The sequence below is a fragment of the Siphateles boraxobius genome, unplaced genomic scaffold (genome assembly GCF_051911475.1).
Source record: "Siphateles boraxobius isolate OS27281-9 unplaced genomic scaffold, OSU_SipBor_1 31, whole genome shotgun sequence".
In the NCBI taxonomy this organism is placed as follows: Eukaryota; Metazoa; Chordata; class Actinopteri; order Cypriniformes; family Leuciscidae; genus Siphateles; species Siphateles boraxobius.
In genome coordinates, this window is record NW_027508931.1 from 18,146,641 (window position 1) to 18,164,462 (window position 17,822).

At 40.1% G+C, this 17,822-nt stretch overlaps 1 protein-coding gene across 1 annotated transcript; it reads left to right on the forward strand.

Moving 5' to 3' along the window:
• Window positions 1-801: 801 nt before the first annotated feature.
• Window positions 802-5,187, forward strand: olfcr1 (olfactory receptor C family, r1). Its single transcript, XM_077194033.1, has 6 exons — window positions 802-1,055; window positions 1,704-1,980; window positions 2,108-2,938; window positions 3,604-3,813; window positions 4,067-4,190; window positions 4,286-5,187. Exons 1-6 carry the CDS (start codon window positions 802-804, stop codon window positions 5,185-5,187), a joined length of 2,598 nt encoding a protein of 865 aa, XP_077050148.1.
• Window positions 5,188-17,822: the final 12,635 nt, after the last annotated feature.

The following is a 17,822-nucleotide window of genomic DNA, read 5'->3' on the forward strand; positions in this document are numbered from 1 at the left end:
TTTTTAACTGATAGAAACTTTTACCAGTTAAATTTTTTTCTTTGTTATTCAAAAAATTTCTATGACATTGATTAATAATATAATAATAACTACAAAATTCAAAATTTCAGTTCTACTTTCAACAGAGGGAGCGAAATAAATTAAAAAGTTATAATAATTTATTACAATAAATCAATCCCTTTAATCTTATATTGTTTTACCCTTACATCATTAGTGTGTTAAATATAGAAATATGCAAGCAAAAACTGCTTGCATACAAACAACGGGTCTACACACAGTCAACCCCACAAGACCTATTTATAGTCTGACCATGATGGCAGTAACCGACACTATATCAGCACTAACCTGCACTAGCCAGCATAAACCAGCCTGGTCCAGCATGGAATTCATGCTAGTTTATGCTGGATTTTTCAGCAGGGAGAAACAGTCTCATGCTGATGTTACACAGGGCTTTTTTTTTTTTTTTTTTTTTTTTTCAGGAAAACACTGGTGAGAATTTGCAATTAAGTCACAATTTGTCAGATGCTTTCTTGCAGATGGGGCTTTGTTGTTTCAAGTCTGAAAATAACAGTGTCTCAGATCTCTATCTTACCTCGAACTCATCAAAAATAATTGTGTAATTGTCTTTAATTATATGACTCGGAGGAGGTGCAATTTGGCCTCATGTTGTTTTTTCTGCCCCTTGTTTTCCTACTGCTCTCTTGGGACTGTGGTCAAAACAAATACCCCTTCTTGCCTTGCACTGACGCACAAGGGTGCAGAAAGACTTCCAGAGAAACTGGTAACACCAAACTGTGCCCAATGTCTGTACATGTCCCATCATGGCTTCCACTTTCTGTGCTGGTGCTTCTACTGTGGGCAGTATGTGGGACTTCTCTGGTAGAAGGGACTCTGCAGGAAAAGTGTGTGAACGTGGATGCTTCTCAGAACTTAGATGTTGATGGTTCCTATCAGGATGGTGATGTGATTATCGGTACTCTCATTAATGTACACAGCCTGGTTGCAACCCCTGACCTGAGCTTTACCAGAAAACCTGACTTAGGGTCCTGCTTAAAGTAAGTTATGTGCCATTTCTAATTATCTTTCCTATCACTCCTCACACCTGTGTATTAATGTGTGCTGTAGAACGATATTTTATATACTAAATTTGTTCTGTAAGATTTCCCCTGCAGGTGTATTTTCAATATAAAAAAAATCAGATTTTTTATTTTGTTTTGTTTTATTTCCACAATGTCTTTTCTTTTTTTTTTCTTTTTTTGTACATGCACAAACATACACTATCATTTAAACACAGAATCATGTTTTATATGTTTTTGGGTAACACTTTATTTTAATGGTCCCTTTTAACATTCTGTTGACTATAAGTAACTTTGCAACTACATGTCAACTAACTCTCATTAGAGTATTAGTAAACTGTTTGCTTTATATCTGCTAACTCTTAATTGTGAAATATATGTGAACATACAGTAGATTTAGTCTACAGAATTATCATTCAATATACTAACCCTATTGCTGTTTTGCCAGCAGAATGTTCCTAACTTTCAGTACTGACAGTGATCAGTTTGATTCTTGCTCACCAATGAAAAAAATATATATATATGTTTTATTTTTCTGAAAAATGTTACACATATTCAATATTGTATATGCTTTGTGGCACCCAAGAAAAAAAATTATTATACTGGAAATTGTTTATCTGTGGTTAGTTTTCAGGAACGTTCTATTCGCTGGCTTCAGGCGGTTGTGTTTGCAGTTGAAGAAATTAACCAGAGCGCCACTCTGTTGCCAGGGGTCCGACTGGGTTATCACATAATGGATAGCTGTGCCCGATACCCCAACGGCCTGATGGCTGCTATCTCAATGATCAGTGGAGGAAATGAAACTTGTGGTACCATTAGACCAGCCAAGCTCCTCATTGGAGATTCTTCTTCTACTCAGACCATTCTTCTATCCGGGACCCTGAGTCCCCTGCAAATCACAGTGGTGAGGGTTATATCACGCACCGAATAAGAAAGTCAAATTGTGATTGAATTGATGTTTGTCCATTTGTAAAAATGCACTATGACATTTAAATGCAAGTGTGCAAATATTGTTTTAAATGTGCTTCCAGATCAGTTACCTGGCTAGCTGCCAATGTCTCAGTGACAGACAAAAGTACCCCAATTTCTTCCGCACTGTCCCCAGTGATGCCTTTCAGGCACGCACCATGGCACAGATGGCCAAACACTTTGGTTGGACCTGGGTTGGAGCTGTGGTTGGCGATAATGACTATGGGCGTGGGGCTGTGCAGATATTTGAAGAGGAAATCAAGGGCTCGGGGATCTGCTTGGCCTTTTTTCACACACTCTACAGGGAGCAATTAACAAAGGATGTGGCCCATGCTGCCACAACAGTCCAAGCCTCATCTGCCCGTGTGATCTTGGTGTTTGCTTGGTATGCGGATGTTGAAGTTTTTCTCTTGGAATTGGTCCGAAGGAATGTGACAGACAGGCTGTTCCTGGCAAGTGAGATCTGGAGTACCAGTGATCTCTTGGCCAATCCCAAGCTCTACACCATCTCTAAGGGAACACTAGGTGTGGCATTAAGAAGCGTGCCTATACCTGGTTTTGATGCACATCTCCGGCAGCTACATCCTGCCCGTTACCCTGATGATGAATTCTTGAGGATCTTGTGGGAAAATACATTTGGCTGTAGCCTTACAGAAAGCTCTTCTGTGTTAATTCAGAAAGCCCTGCCTCCATGCAGTGGCAGAGAGAGTCTGGAAGGGGTACACAGTCAATTTACAGATACTTCTCATCTGACAGTGACATATAATGTTTACTTGGCTGTATATGCTGCTGCTCATGCACTTCATTCTTTGCTGGCCTGCACCCCGCAAAAAAACTCCAATCCCAAAATAAAACCAAAGTGCTCCTCTCCAGACAACATCACTCCAGCACAGGTATGCATCTCATGTGAATTTTAAATATTTATTTATATAGTGGTCCAAAAAAGGACACAATTTTAGCATTTCAAAATGTATGAATGTCATTGCATTTACATAACAAAATATGAATCCAGCTACCCAACTGGCATTCATTTAAAGAAAGCACTTTTCAAACAAGACATTTAACAATAAGAAGTGTTTAATTTGTTGTGTAGAATGTTTTACACATTCAAATATTTACTTTATTTTATTTTAATCAATTGAAAAGTATGCTCTTTCAATGCAATTTTATTTACATAATTTATTATCTCCTACTGTTTTAGCTTATTCAGATTTAGTTTAAAACAGCATATGTTTAAGGTTAATAGGGTTGTTAATAAATGAGCTGTAAAATTGCATATATTCATTTTAAAACTTAATTATGTACTTCATCAAATAAACACAATTTGAATATGTCTGATTTATATTTCAAAATCAAAATTTAAAGTAAGCTAACTTTTCAAGTAAGGCATCTTTAAACCTTTTCAGGTTTAAATAATGCATATAATGTAAATATTAAGTATTTCATAATTTTAAGAATCTGCAATGAAATGTTTCATTTTAAGTATGGCTTAAATGTCACATGAACTTTGTGGTTGTTCCAAATATTTAAATTGTCTCTCTTTTCCTGACTTGTTCAGCTTTTACAGCACGTTAGACAAGTTAATTTCACCACTCTGTTAGGAGAGGAATTTTATTTCCAGGATGGCAGCATTCCACCTGTCTATGACCTAGTGAACTGGCAGAGAGCTCCTGATGGTTCACTCCACTATGTTTCCATTGGGCGAGTAGAGGGAAACCAGCTCATTATTAATGAGTCAGCCATTACATGGCCTGGAGACTCTGGGAAGGTGAGACGGGCTTCTAATATACTGTGTATATATATATATATATATATATATATATATATATATATATATATATATATATATATATATATATATGTATATATATGTATATATATATATATATATATTAAATAGGCCTAGTGTTTGTATGTATTGGTTATGGGTCTTGCTAAATGCCAGACATACAATGTATGTAAATTGTATTAATAATCATTGTCTATTGCCCTTAAATGCCTTCCTTATGTCATGTTACCAGATGCCTGTATCCAAGTGCACTTCTGAGTGTCCCCCTGGGACACGTAAAGCTATTAAGAAGGGTCTTCCAGTGTGCTGTTTTGACTGCCTGCCCTGTACAGAGGGGGAAATCAGCAATAGTACAGGTCATTAATGTTCTCTAACACTATATTTTATACTAATTTAAGTCACTAAACACCATAGAGCTTTAATGTTCCTCTTTTGATTTTTTTCCCCCTAGGTTCAATAAAATGTTATCGCTGTCCCCAAGAGTTCTGGTCAAATAGTTTCAGAAATGAATGTGTGCCCCGTGAGACTGAGTTTCTCTCTGTTAGAGAAACAATGGGCATTGCACTGATGGGTGTTGCTGTTTCGGGTGCTGTTATTACAGCTACAGTGGCTGTTATTTTCCTGTACCATAGAAACACTCCAATAGTTAAAGCTAACAACTCAGAGCTAAGCTTCCTGCTCCTGCTGTCTCTCAAACTCTGCTTCTTGTGTTCACTAGTATTTGTAGGCCAGCCATCACTCTGGTCATGTAGGATTCAACAGGCTGTGTTTGGGATCAGTTTTGTCATGTGCATCTCCTGTATTCTGGTCAAGACTATTGTGGTTCTAGCTGCATTCCACTCCGCTAGACCTGGATCCTCAGCTCTTATCAAATGGTTTGGACCGGGCCAGCAGAGAAGAAGCGTTCTGGTCTTTACCTGCATTCAGGTGGCTATCTGTTCCATTTGGCTCTCTGTCAGTCCGCCTTCACCTCGCCGTAACTTTGGAATCCAGGGTTCAAAGGTCATCCTTGAGTGCACAGTTGGGTCAGTTGTGGGATTTGCCTGTGTACTGGGCTACATTAGCTTTCTGGCTTCTGTCTGCATTCTGTTGGCCTTCTTTGCCCGCAAACTTCCAGATAATTTTAATGAGGCAAAATTTATAACTTTCAGCATGTTGATCTTTTGTGCTGTGTGGATTACTTTTGTGCCAGCATATGTGAGCTCACCAGGGAAGTACAGCGTAGCTGTGGAAATTTTTGCCATCTTGGCCTCTAGTTTTGGACTCTTGTTTTGTATCTTTGTTCCAAAATGTTACATTATTTTACTCAAGCCAGAAAACAACACTAAAAGTTTTCTTATGGGAAAAGCATAATTATATATTTGAAAAACGTTCTGTTTTGTGATTCTGTGTTTCCCTATAATAAAGTTGTTCTGAGTCACAGACATGTTTGTTTCTGTCATTCATTCAGTGCTTCTCAAATCTGTCCAGGATCATATTGGACCCTGGACCACAAAACCAGTCACATTGGTACATTTTTTGAAAATAAGATATATAAATCACCTGAAAGCTGAATACATAAGCTTTCCATTTATGTATGGTTTGTTAGGATATGATCATATTTGGCCGAGATACAACTATTTGAAAATCTGGAATCTGAGGGTGCAAAAAAATCTAAACATTGAGAAAATAACCTTTAAAGTTGTCCATTTATCTTCACGATTGTGCTGCATCCACTCACAAAAATAAATGTGTTATATATATACGGTAGGAAATTTACAAAATATCTTGATGGAACATGATCTTTACTTAATATCCTAATGATTTTTGCCATAAAAGAAAAATCTATAATTTTGACCCATACAATGTATTGTTGGCTATTGCAACAAATATACCCGTGTGACTTGTGACTGGTTTTGTGATTCAGGGTCACAGTATAATAATAAAACAACTTATTCAAAACCTGCTATGAATATATGTTGGGATGTTTCCTTTAGCACAACCTGAGTATTTGGTCTAATAAATTGGGATTTTGTTTTTATCAAAATGTAACATTATGATCTTCCATTAAGTCATTTTTAATAACCTTTTAATTTATGAGCAAACCATCTGAAATATGTTTCAAAGCACTACAAGTTACAGTTTTATAATCTACACTTATCACATACACCTACATTACTAAACCGAACTGACATTAAATATAAAACATTTGTGTAACGAAGGTTCTTTGTGTGGGATGAAAGAAGAGAAAGGTCGGCGTAACGGGGACTCGTACAATTTATTAATAAAAAAACTAAGAAAAGGTGCGCCACATGCGCGTACACCGTAGTAAAGCTACAGCACAATATAAAGACACTCTTTCCCACTGGACTCAGCTCTCAGTTCACTTTTATCAAACTCTTCCCGATGTGTAAACTCAGTCCATTTATAAAACTCTTTATAAAACTCTCAAAAATACAATGGGAACTGTACACTAATGTGTGCCATTTACTGCATTCTACTGTACCGTAATAAGCCCTCTGATCTGGAGAGCAAAGAGACACCAGCCTCCACTGAAACCCCTGAGGGAGCGTCAGGAAATGATGGGAAGAAAAAAAGAAGAAAGACAGCCAAAACAAAAGAGCAACAAAATAAACAAAATAAAAAAGAAAGGTGGACAGCAGGGAGGAGATGAGGAACAATTGGACGATTTGATAAAACGGTGTGATAAATGTTATGCCTGATTACAGAAGTTATTTTGTGGATTTGCTGTCTACTAATTAATTCATTCATTTTAATTAAATTGTGGCCATGATTTAAAGGGGTCCTTGATTATGATTTCACTTTTTTAATCTTAGTTAGTGTGTAATGTTGCTGTTTGAGCATAAACAGCATCTGCAAAGTTACAAAGCTAAAAGTTCAATGCAAACGGAAATATGTTCTTTTACAGAAATGGCTTTTTAAGGACTACAACAAACGGCTCCTAGGGACTACAACGAGCTTCTTCCCGGGTTGGTAACATCAGAAACCCTAAAATTTACATAAACCCTGCCCCCAGAAACATGCAACAAAGGGGGTGAGGCCATGTTGGGCTGCTTTAGAGAATAGGAAGAGTTGTTGTCGCTGTTATTTAACACCCCGGAAAAAGTTTGTCCAAAAGCTGACAAATTAGAGAGGTTATATTTTATTTTTAACACTGTTCCTGAACATTACAATCTCAAAGTGTGTCTGTGCGCTGCACATTTTTAGGAGAACAGCTTGCAAAAGAGTGTATAATGCAGGCTATATGCACAAAAGCTTCTCCTGAAAGACATAGCCATTCCCATTTTGTCTGGACTATCTGTTGTCTATGGATCTCAACTTGTAAGTATGTCTTATTATTTATAGTTGTTTTCTATTAAAGGGATAGTTCGGGCAAAATTTTTTATTCTGTCATTAATTACTCACTAATAACTCATTAATTACACACCTTCATTCATTTTCAGAACACAAATTAAGATATTTTTTCATGAAATCCGATGGCTCAGGGGGGGCTCCATTGACAGCTATTTAATTAACACTTTGAAGGCCCAGAAAGGTCGGAAAGACATCTTTAAAACAGTCCTTGTGACTACAGTAGTTCAACCTTAATTTTATGAAGCGACTAGAATAAATAAAATAACAACTTAAGGGTTATAAAATGGCATCAAGCAATGTTTGTCAATTGTCATCATGGACTATGTAACGAAGATTGTCATTATCACCCTACTTTACATGCGAAGGAGACGGTGCCATCGGTTTGTACAGGAGCTTCGTTTTGACGATGTTGGCTGTAGGCTGAACAAGACAGAGTTTGATAAGCTGCTGACCATACTGGCACCTAGGATAACGATGCAGAATACATCGTTTCGTCAGGCAATTCCCCCAACCGAGTGCCTTGCCATTTGCCCACGGTGAATGCCCATTATTTATAGGATTTTTAATGTCATTTTTACATTATAGGCCTTTTACATGTTTATATAAAAACAAAGTTCCCACGTTTAACTTGGGAGAGTAAATGTTTAATTTTTTTATTATTATAAATAATAAGAATAATAAGAATATAGTTAATTTTATACATTTTGTAGCAAGATGAGAAAATGGAGAGAATTGTTACTTTTTTATGTTGTATATTTTGGTATTTAAAAGTTTTTTTTAGGTTAGTGAGGTGGGAGACAACAGAGGTATACACTGTAAAAACAGCTCTAAGAAAATTAATGTTTTTACAGTGTATACCTCTGTTGTTGCAGATACCTTGCCACTGGTGACTCATTCACAACAATAAGTTACAGCTACCGTGTGTGACGTTAATAAAACAGAAGATGCAAATGCGATGAATATAGTGGTTTATTGCAGAAAGGACAGGATGATGGTCTGATGAGTGAAGGTGCAAGTTCAGTCTCTGAGGTAGCGCAGGGAGCAGATGGGCAACCCGATTCTCCATGTAGAATGATGACAGGTGAATGGAATCCTCCGGAAGACGGCAGGCAGACAGAACACAGAACATCCAAGACGGGAACCAGAGGCACAAGACGAAGACCAAGACTGCACAGCAGGGCTCTGAACCGGTTCAAGGAACGAAAACGAAAACCGGAAACGAACGAAATTTTAACAGGAACAAAAACGAAAACAAAATAATTTTTAATCGTTCTGAACAGAAACGTTTATTTGAAATTATCATTAACCGGTTAATAACGTTTTTTTTATCGTTCTCTTTAATATTTGAATTTGGCAGTGAACAATCATGAATTGAGTACCTAGGTTACAGCATATGACGTTGACGCATCAAGCGTGAGTTAAATGCCTGCGCAGCAGTCATCGGCAGGCAATCTCTCCGGCACAATACGATTTTTCTTAAATAGCCACAAAGTAGGCTACCCATCCAATGCCCAGAGGTATGTTTAAGTTAAAACATGCTTAGAAACGTGAAGAATAACCATACGAAGTAATGCAAACTATTTTTGTTTGTATCTCTTCTGTAATTAATGGGAGTGAGCTAATTTTTAGAACGGAATAGAACCTAGGCCTATATAATAGTCTGTCAATTACTTTTTTTAGATGGGTCGCCACCAAGAAAATCCTTTTCGTCATTATTTCTCCTATGACAAGACGTCTAACAAGTCTGTCTGCAATATTGAAGGATGCGGGGCAGAAGTAACCGGGAATCAACGTAAACATCCAGCAGAGTATGTTGATTCAACCAGCAATAAAAGACCAGCATCTACAGCAGATGGACAAACAACTCTGAATTCAGTCATAGTTAAAAAGCCAAAGACAACAGGCCTACATATTCAACTGAATCCTGATGTTCTAAAAGATGCGTGCATAGAGCTAGTAACTGTAAACGGGAGACCATTTACATTAATGGAAGAAAAATTATTGACCCATTACAACAGGCTATAGGAAATGATTTCGCTATCAACTCCTCAAATATCCGTGATATGGTGTCAAGTGTTGCTCAGGTGAGAAGGGAAAAGCTCAAGAATGAGTTAAAGGGAAGACTACTAATGCTTAAAATTGATTCAGCCACATGCAAAGACTGATCTGTTCTGGGTATAAATGTACAGTACACTGACGGAGAAAAAATTGTGTTGCGCACTTTGGCCGTAAGGGAGCTGACTGAACGACACACAGCCGCATACATTTCATCCGTTGTGAAGGATGTCTTGCAGGAATATAATGTTGAATTGCGGCAAGTTTTCTCAGCTACGTCAGATAACGGCGCTAACATGTTAAAGGCATTGTCTTTACTATCCGAAATGCAAGAGGGCATCCCATCTAAAGAAGCGAATGAAACTGATCCCTTGGACGCAGGAATGGATGAGGATGAGCTAGATGCAATCCAAGGCGAAACACCGGATGTGGTAATTGAACTTGACTCTGTGATGTCAGGACATGTGTTGCGCAGTGTGAGGTGCTCGGCTCATACCCTTCAGTTAGCAGTTGACGACGCATTAAAAGAGCAACGGTCATCCAATTTGATTTCTAAAGCAAGACGTGTTGCAAAAAAGTTGCGCACACAGAACGTTGTTACTCTTCTTAAAAGAATGGGACACAAAAGGGCCATTGTTGACTGTCCAACGCGCTGGCATTCAACACACAATATGCTGGAGCGGCTTTTAGAGCTTCAGAATTTTTGCGAGGACATGTCACCAAATATTAAATAACTACATTTACGTGAGAATGAATGGGAGACAATATCCAACTTGGTGAGTACACTGAAACCAGCGAAAATTGCAACGAAAAGCCTCCAGTTGGACCAGCTCACAGCAGGTAACTTCTATGGTGTTTGGCTTCAGTGTGTAATGTGCACAGACAGAATTGACAATCCCTTTGCAAAACGCCTAGTTCAGTGTCTCAAATCATGACAAACAGCTCTCTTTGACAATGACGCCTTTCTGACTGCTTTATTTCTCGATCCTAGATACAGACTTTTTCTCAGCGAACTTCAATCCGAAAATGCAAAAATTAACTTATGTCGTGCCTGGGAAGCCATTCAGACTTTATCCGGCAGCAAAGTAACTACACAGTACACTCCATCTCAGTCATCCGACGATGACGACGAGATAGAACAGCTGTTGATGGCGAAAGAAAAAGAAAGTACAACAGTAAAACACACTCGGGTTTCCATCTCATCTGTTTTGGATATGTATTCAAGAGAAGCACGCCTTAAGAGGAGTGAGTGTATTTTTAAGTACTGGGCAAGTGTTGCTCCCACTAACCCAGATTTGCACAAACTTGCTATGAATGTAATTGCACTACCTGTAACGCAAGTCAGCGTAGAGCGAGCATTTTCATGCCTCAAGTACATTCTTTCCCCACTGAGGTCTTCAATGAATGCACAGGTATTGGAGGACATTCTTTTTGTACGTTTAAACAAGCAGTACGGACTTTAAGCTCAAATAGACTGATTTAGTTTGTGGATTTCGTTTAAGCTTATTCAAGTAGGCCTACTAGCACCTCGCACATTTTTCCTGTAGCCTAGTCTTTGAGGTAGCCAAAACAGGACAGGTCAATCTTTTCTTTATGGACTGTTAATGCTTTGTATTAGATGGTAAAAATGTTGTTGTAGTTTTACAATGTTATATTGCATTGAATGATCAAGGTTTATTAGCTGACTGAATTTGATTATGTGATGCAAGGACGTGTTGCGGAGTGTTTGCTTTGAAATTAGCAGTTGACAGTGCATTTAAAGAGCAATGGTTATCCAGTTTATTTTTTTTTTCATTCATGTAATTTCTTCTTCTTTCATGTAATTTCTGCTTTTCCAAAAGATGGCGCCGCAGATGGCTGCCTCGGTGTTGAGCTCTTCAGCTATTGTGTTGTTTTTGTTCGTTTGTCCTGTGTTTAGTCATTATTTTCCTATCAGTTTCACCAAAGACGAACTACTGGACATTAGGAAACACACACCAGAAAACTATACAGTTTTTGATTATTCAGACGTTTTGCTGGACATTCTCGTCGGAGGTGCAGCGTTGTTGTTCAAACGCGCGGTCAGACGCAAACGCGGGAAGCGTGCCGTCGCGCTTGTTAAACTCCGCGAGCGCGGCCTGCGCACTGCACTCCCCAGCATTCATCTTGCGAACCTCCGATCCCTTCCTAACAAAATGGACGAACTACTTCTCCTCACAAGGATTAACAAGGATTTTTCTAACTCTGCTGCTCTGTGCTTCACTGAAACCTGGCTGAGTGAAGCCATACCGGACAACGCAATACATCTGCCGGGCTTCCAGCTTTTCCGAGTGGATCGCATCGCGGAGCTAACGGGGAAAACGAGAGGTGGTGGATTGGTTTTCTACATTAACGAAAATTGGTGTTCAGATATAAACAACACTGAACAAGATATGCTCTCCTAACTTAGAGACCCATTTCATTAATTGCAAACCTTTCTACTCGCCACGGGAGTTTTCCTCTTTTATTCTCGTGAATGTTTACATCCCTCCAGACGCGTGCGTGAGCGCGGCGCTACAACAGCTGGGTGAACAATTATCTGAAACGGAACAAAGGCACCCAGACTCTCTTCTAATAATTATTGGGGATTTTAACAAAGCAAATCTTTCCCGTGAACTACCAAAATACAGACAGCACGTTACATGTCCCACCAGAGACAGTAATATACTGGACCACTGTTACACCACAATAAGGAATGCGTATCACTCCGTTTCACGAGCAGCTTTAGGGCTCTCTGATCACTATTTGGTTCTTCTTATTCCGACCTACAGGCAGAAACTGAAATCAGCTAAACCTGTGTTGAGGACTGTTAAAATATGGACCAATGAAGCAGAGCAGGATCTACAGGCCTGCTTTGATTGCACTGATTGGACTGTTTTTGAAGCTGGTACCAACGATCTGGATGAGCTCACAGATACTGTAACATCATATATAAGTTTCTGTGAGGATACATGCATTCCTACCAGGACATTCTTATCATTCACTAATGATAAACCATGGTTTACTGTGAAACTCAAACACCTTCGTCATGCCAAAGAGGATGCTTACAGAAGTGGGGATAAAATCTTGTATAACCAGGCCAGAAACAGACTGACAAAGGAGATCAGAGTTGCTAAAAGAAGCTACTCTGAAAAACTGAAAAAACAGTTTTCATCCAACGACCCATTATCAGTCTGGAATGGCCTGAGGAACATCACCAACTACAAGTCACCATCCCCCCGATCTGTGGACAATCAACACCTGGCTGACGATTTAAATTCATTTTATTGCAGGTTTGAAAAGCCCTCATTCACACCACACACCGGCTCTAACCTGCATTTCACACATTCACCATCACCTCCTGCACCTCCTGGCATCCAACCTGAGCTTAAGGTCTGTGTGGAGGACGTGAGCCGAGTCCTCAAAAAACAGAAGACTAGGAAAGCCTCAGGCCCAGACGGCATCTCATCTGCTTGTTTAAAAGCCTGTGCGGACCAACTGGTCCCGGTCTTCACACAGATCTTCAATATATCATTGGAGTAGTGTGAAGTTCCCTGCTGCTTCAAACGCTCCACTATCATTCCGGTCCCCAAAAAACCCAAAATCACTGGACTTAATGACTACAGACCTGTCGCTCTCACGTCTGTGGTCATGAAGTCGTTTGAAAGACTGGTGTTGGCCCACCTGAAGGACATCACTGGACCCCTGCTGGATCCCTTTCAGTTTGCTTACAGAGCAAACAGGTCTGTGGATGATGCAGTCAACATGGGACTGCATTATATCCTGCAACATCTCGACAGACCTGGGACTTATGCAAGGATTCTCTTTGTGGACTTCAGTTCAGCCTTCAATACCATCATGCCTGATCTTCTCACAGCCAAACTGACCCAGCTCTCCATACCATCCTCGATCTGTCAGTGGATCTCCAGCTTCCTGACGGACCGGCAGCAGCGAGTGAGACTGGGGAAACACACATCCAGGACACTCACCACCAGCACTGGCGCCCCTCAAGGGTGCGTTCTCTCCCCACTGCTCTTCTCCCTGTAAACTAATGACTGCACTTCCAAAGACCCCTCTGTCAAGCTCCTGAAATTTGCCGACGACACCACTGTCATCGGTCTCATCCGGAACGGTGACGAGTCTGCTTACTTGAAGGAGGTTGAACAGCTGGCTGTCTGGTGCAGTTACAACAACCTTGAGCTGAACACGCTCAAAACAGTGGAGATGATCGTGGACTTCAGGAGGAACAGCTCAGCACTCCCCCCACTCACCATCATGAACAGCACGGTGGAAGCAGTGGAGTCATTCAGATTCCTGGGCACTATCATCTCTCAGGACCTGAAGTGGGACAATCACATTGACTCCATTGTAAAAAAAGCCCAGCAGAGACTGTACTTCCTTCCCCAGCTGAGGAAGTTCAACTTGCCACAGGAGCTGCTGATTCAGTTCTACTCAGCCGTCATCGAGTCTGTCTTATGCACATCCATCACTGTCTGGTTTGGTTCAGCTACCAAATCAGACATCAGGAGACTACAACGGACAGTCCGGACTGCGGAGAGGATCATTGGTGCCCCCCTGCCATCCCTCCAGGACCTGTACTCTTCCAGAGTGAGGAAGAGAGCAGGTAAAATCATCACAGACTCCACTCACCCTGGACACCTCCTGTTTGAACGGTTACCGTCAAAACGGAGACTTAGATCACTGGCCACAAGAACATCTCGGCACAGGAACAGTTTCTTCCCACAGGCCATTTCCCTCCTGAACAGTTAACATACCTCCCAAGGCATATGCCTTTAAGTGCAATACTCCCACTGTTTAGTGCAATATCCTACAACTCAGGTGACAACCTGGTACAACTCATACTTATATTTAGATTTATTTATTATAATATTCAAAACACTGTAAATATGTTCATAATCTGTAAATCTGGAAATGTCTATTCTGACTAAACCTAACTGTGATACTTTTTATTCTCATATATTTATATTTTTATTCTTATAATTTGTAGTATTATGTTTCATGTTTCTTGTTGTATTTGTATAGTCCACTGGAAGCCTCAGCTCCAAAAAAAAAATCCTTGTGTGTGCAAGCACATTTGGCAATAAAGCTCTTTCTGATTCTTATTCTGATTCTTAAACAAGTCGTGTTGCAAAAAAAGTCATGTACAAAGAATGATATCACTCTTCTGAAAAGAATTAGGCATAAAATGGGCCACTTTCAATTGTCTAACGGTCCAGTGAAACAGGTCAATATTTTCCAGCTGTTTGCTTTGTAATTAATGCAGGTATTTCTGTTATGGTTTTAACAATGTTTTGAAATAAATGTTCATGTTTAATTATGTTTTATCTTATTTTTGAGTAAAAATTAGTCTTTATTTAGCCTATACATATTTGTTTAAAGTATAGGCTAAATTAAAATAACGTTATTAACCGGTATTTATTCGAATCAAACCGTTTTCGGAACAGTAATTTTTAATGAGGAACGCAAAAACCGAAACATTAAAATATCGATTCTGCTCGGAGTGAACCGATTGATTTTTTTTTTCCGTTTTCAAGCCCTGCTGCACAGGGAAAAATCCAACAACGATCTGACAAACACAAGACGAAAGACCATGAGCTTAAATAGAAGCCGCTGATCAGTATCCGCCCACACACATACAGAGACACACAAACACAGTGCGAGAATGAGTCAGTGAATTCATGAACCATGACACCGTGTGGGTGTCTGCACAGTGGCACGCATTGTTGGGGCAGTGTCCCAGGCTATATAGGAGTGCCTGTTCGATGACTATATGCCTGTGGCATCAAAGCAGGATTGGAGCAACATTGCTGCAGGTTTTCTAGATCAATGGAACTTCCCAAACTGCTTGGGTTCTATCGATGGCAAACAGGTTGTCATCCAGGCCCCTCCAAACTCAGGGTCTCTGTTTTATAACTACAAGGGTACCTTCTCTCTTGTGCTTCTTGCAGTTATGGATGTCGAATATCGGTTCCGTTTAATCGATGTTGGTGGATATGGACGTAACAGTGATGGGGGGACCCTGGCCAACTCTGCCTTTGGTGAAGCCCTGAGGAATGGCAACCTTGATCTCCCAGATGACTTTGCATTGCCAGGATCACAGCACTGTACTCCACTGCCACATGTGTTTGTGGGGGATGAAGCCTTTCCCCTCCAAAGAAACCTCCTGCGTCCCTTTCCTGGGTGCAATCTCTCGAGGGAAAAACGTATTTACAACTATCGTCTCAGTTGTGCCCGGTTGACTGTGGAGTGTGCCTTTGGCATACTAACAAGCCAATGGCGTATGTACCGTCGACTGCTCACTGTCAGCCCAGCAAAGGCAGAGGTGTGTGTGAAGGCCACCTGCATCCTCCACAACTTTTTTAGGATGTCCAGAAGAGGGACCAGTAACCACCTATGTGTCTCTTCTTGCCAGAAAGAGGGGCCAGCAGCACTCCAACAGGCTCCAAGACTGGGAAGCAACAATGCTGCTTGTGTTGCCATTCGCATCAGGGATCCATTATCTGCTTATTTCTGTACAGAGGGTGCTGTGCCCTGGCAACATCTTGTGCTCTGGCTAAAACCCCCATTCCAGAAAAGTTGAGACATTTTGACAAACACAATAAAATCAAGAATCTGTGATTTATTTATTCTCTTGAACCTGTATTTAACTCACTTTAACTCATAAAATAGTTAAATGTTTTCACTGACCAATTTAATTGTATTAAAAAATATTTTGATGGCTGCAACACACTCCATATTTGTAAGCAAAGATGGGTCATGGCTCACCACTTTGTGCCAAATACCATGCAAGAATCGTCTAACAATTGAAAAATCACAATTAGTGTGTCACAAGTATTTATGTCTTTCACCCATCTACCACACATAATATTGTGAAAAGATTCAGCGAATCCAGAGAAATATCAATCTGTGTAGGGCAAGGCAGGAAAGCTCTGTTAAATGTGCGTGACCTTTGTGCCTTCCGATGGCACTGAATGAAGCAAACATCTATCATTGTATGGAGGTGCATCAGTGCAAATGGCATGTGTGACTTGCATTTGTGTGAAGGTACCACTGACATGGAGGCATTATATTTGGATTGTACAGAGACATTCACTGCCAACAAGGTGACATCTTTCCTGGGAAGCAAGACAATGGCAGGCCTCATTCTGCACATGCTAAAACTGAGGGGTTTCAAGACACTCAGTACCATAGAAGAGATATGCCTGATGCCTGCAGGCAGTCCAGAGCTGTCGCTTACAGAAAATGTATGACCCATCATGAAAAGGAGAATCAGACAACAATGACCATGAACTGTTGAGCAGATGTATTATATCAGAAGAGATTGGGCAAAAATTCAACTTGCAAAACTTCAAGAATTAGTATCCTCAATTAACAAACTATTAAAAATTGTAATTATTTGACACATCAAACTACTCCACCACAGGCCCAGGTCATCAGCACTGTTTCATCTTTCAATTTCCCCAATTAAGTGGTTTATGTTTCTCTCTTACCCAATTCTCAGTCCCACTTGAGTTCAGTTTAGACTCAAAAGGAAGAATACAGTGCAGTCAGTCGGACGTACAGTGGATACAGTTATAAAAAGAATTAAAAGAGATACACTGGCAAAACACTGGTGTATCATATTTTATACAGCTGCTAGTTATACTGTGAGATTATCCCACGTGGATTGTACTGTGTCTTGTACTGTGATTGTACTTTTGACGCACCTAAAAAAATCTATTTGACATCTCCAATAGACCCGATTTTACTCTAAAATCTGCCCCATTAACTCCCTGTTCCAATGCATTGATGAAGTAAACAGTTGGATGTGCCAAAACTTTCTTCAGTTAAACAAAGACAAAACTAAAGTCATTGCATTTGGAAACAAAGATGAAGTTCTCAAGGTGAATGCATACCTTCACTCTAGGGGTCAAACAATTAAAAATCAAGTCAGGAATCTGGGTGTGATTCTGGAGCAGTGTTGTTTTCGTCAACGATGACGATAACGAAATTATTTCGTTGACGCACTTTTTTTTATGACGATAACGCGACGATGACTAGCTAAAAATGGCTCCAAGGTGACTAAAACATGACGAGACGTTTTCGAGTTTTCGTTGACAAGACGCAACCCATTCTCACCCCCAGGGCGTCAAAAACTGAAGCATGGTCAAGTGCCTTCCGCGTCACAATGAAGACGTCGAAGGTACCCCTAGGCGTCACGTAGTTGACGATCAAGGAACTCCATTGATTTCAACGGCTTGCCTTATGCGTCAGATTAACACGCAAAAGGCACATTTAGCCTGGTATATGTAATGTTTACGGTTTATAACATGTGACGTTGTTATATTATGTCCACATGTGATGTGTTTTAGTTTGTAAGCAGACATTGTTTATCGAGTCCACAAGGGGGCGTTAGAGTTATATAGTTGAGTTGAGTCTGCGGATGCAGCGGCGGGATTCAGAAAAGAAGAAAAGGAGTGTTGACAAGGAAAGGAAAGAATTGTAACGGAGATTGAGAAGTTCATTAAAAAGGTCTGAAAGCTACTTTGCTGTGTCAGTCATATTCAAAAACTTTACACTGG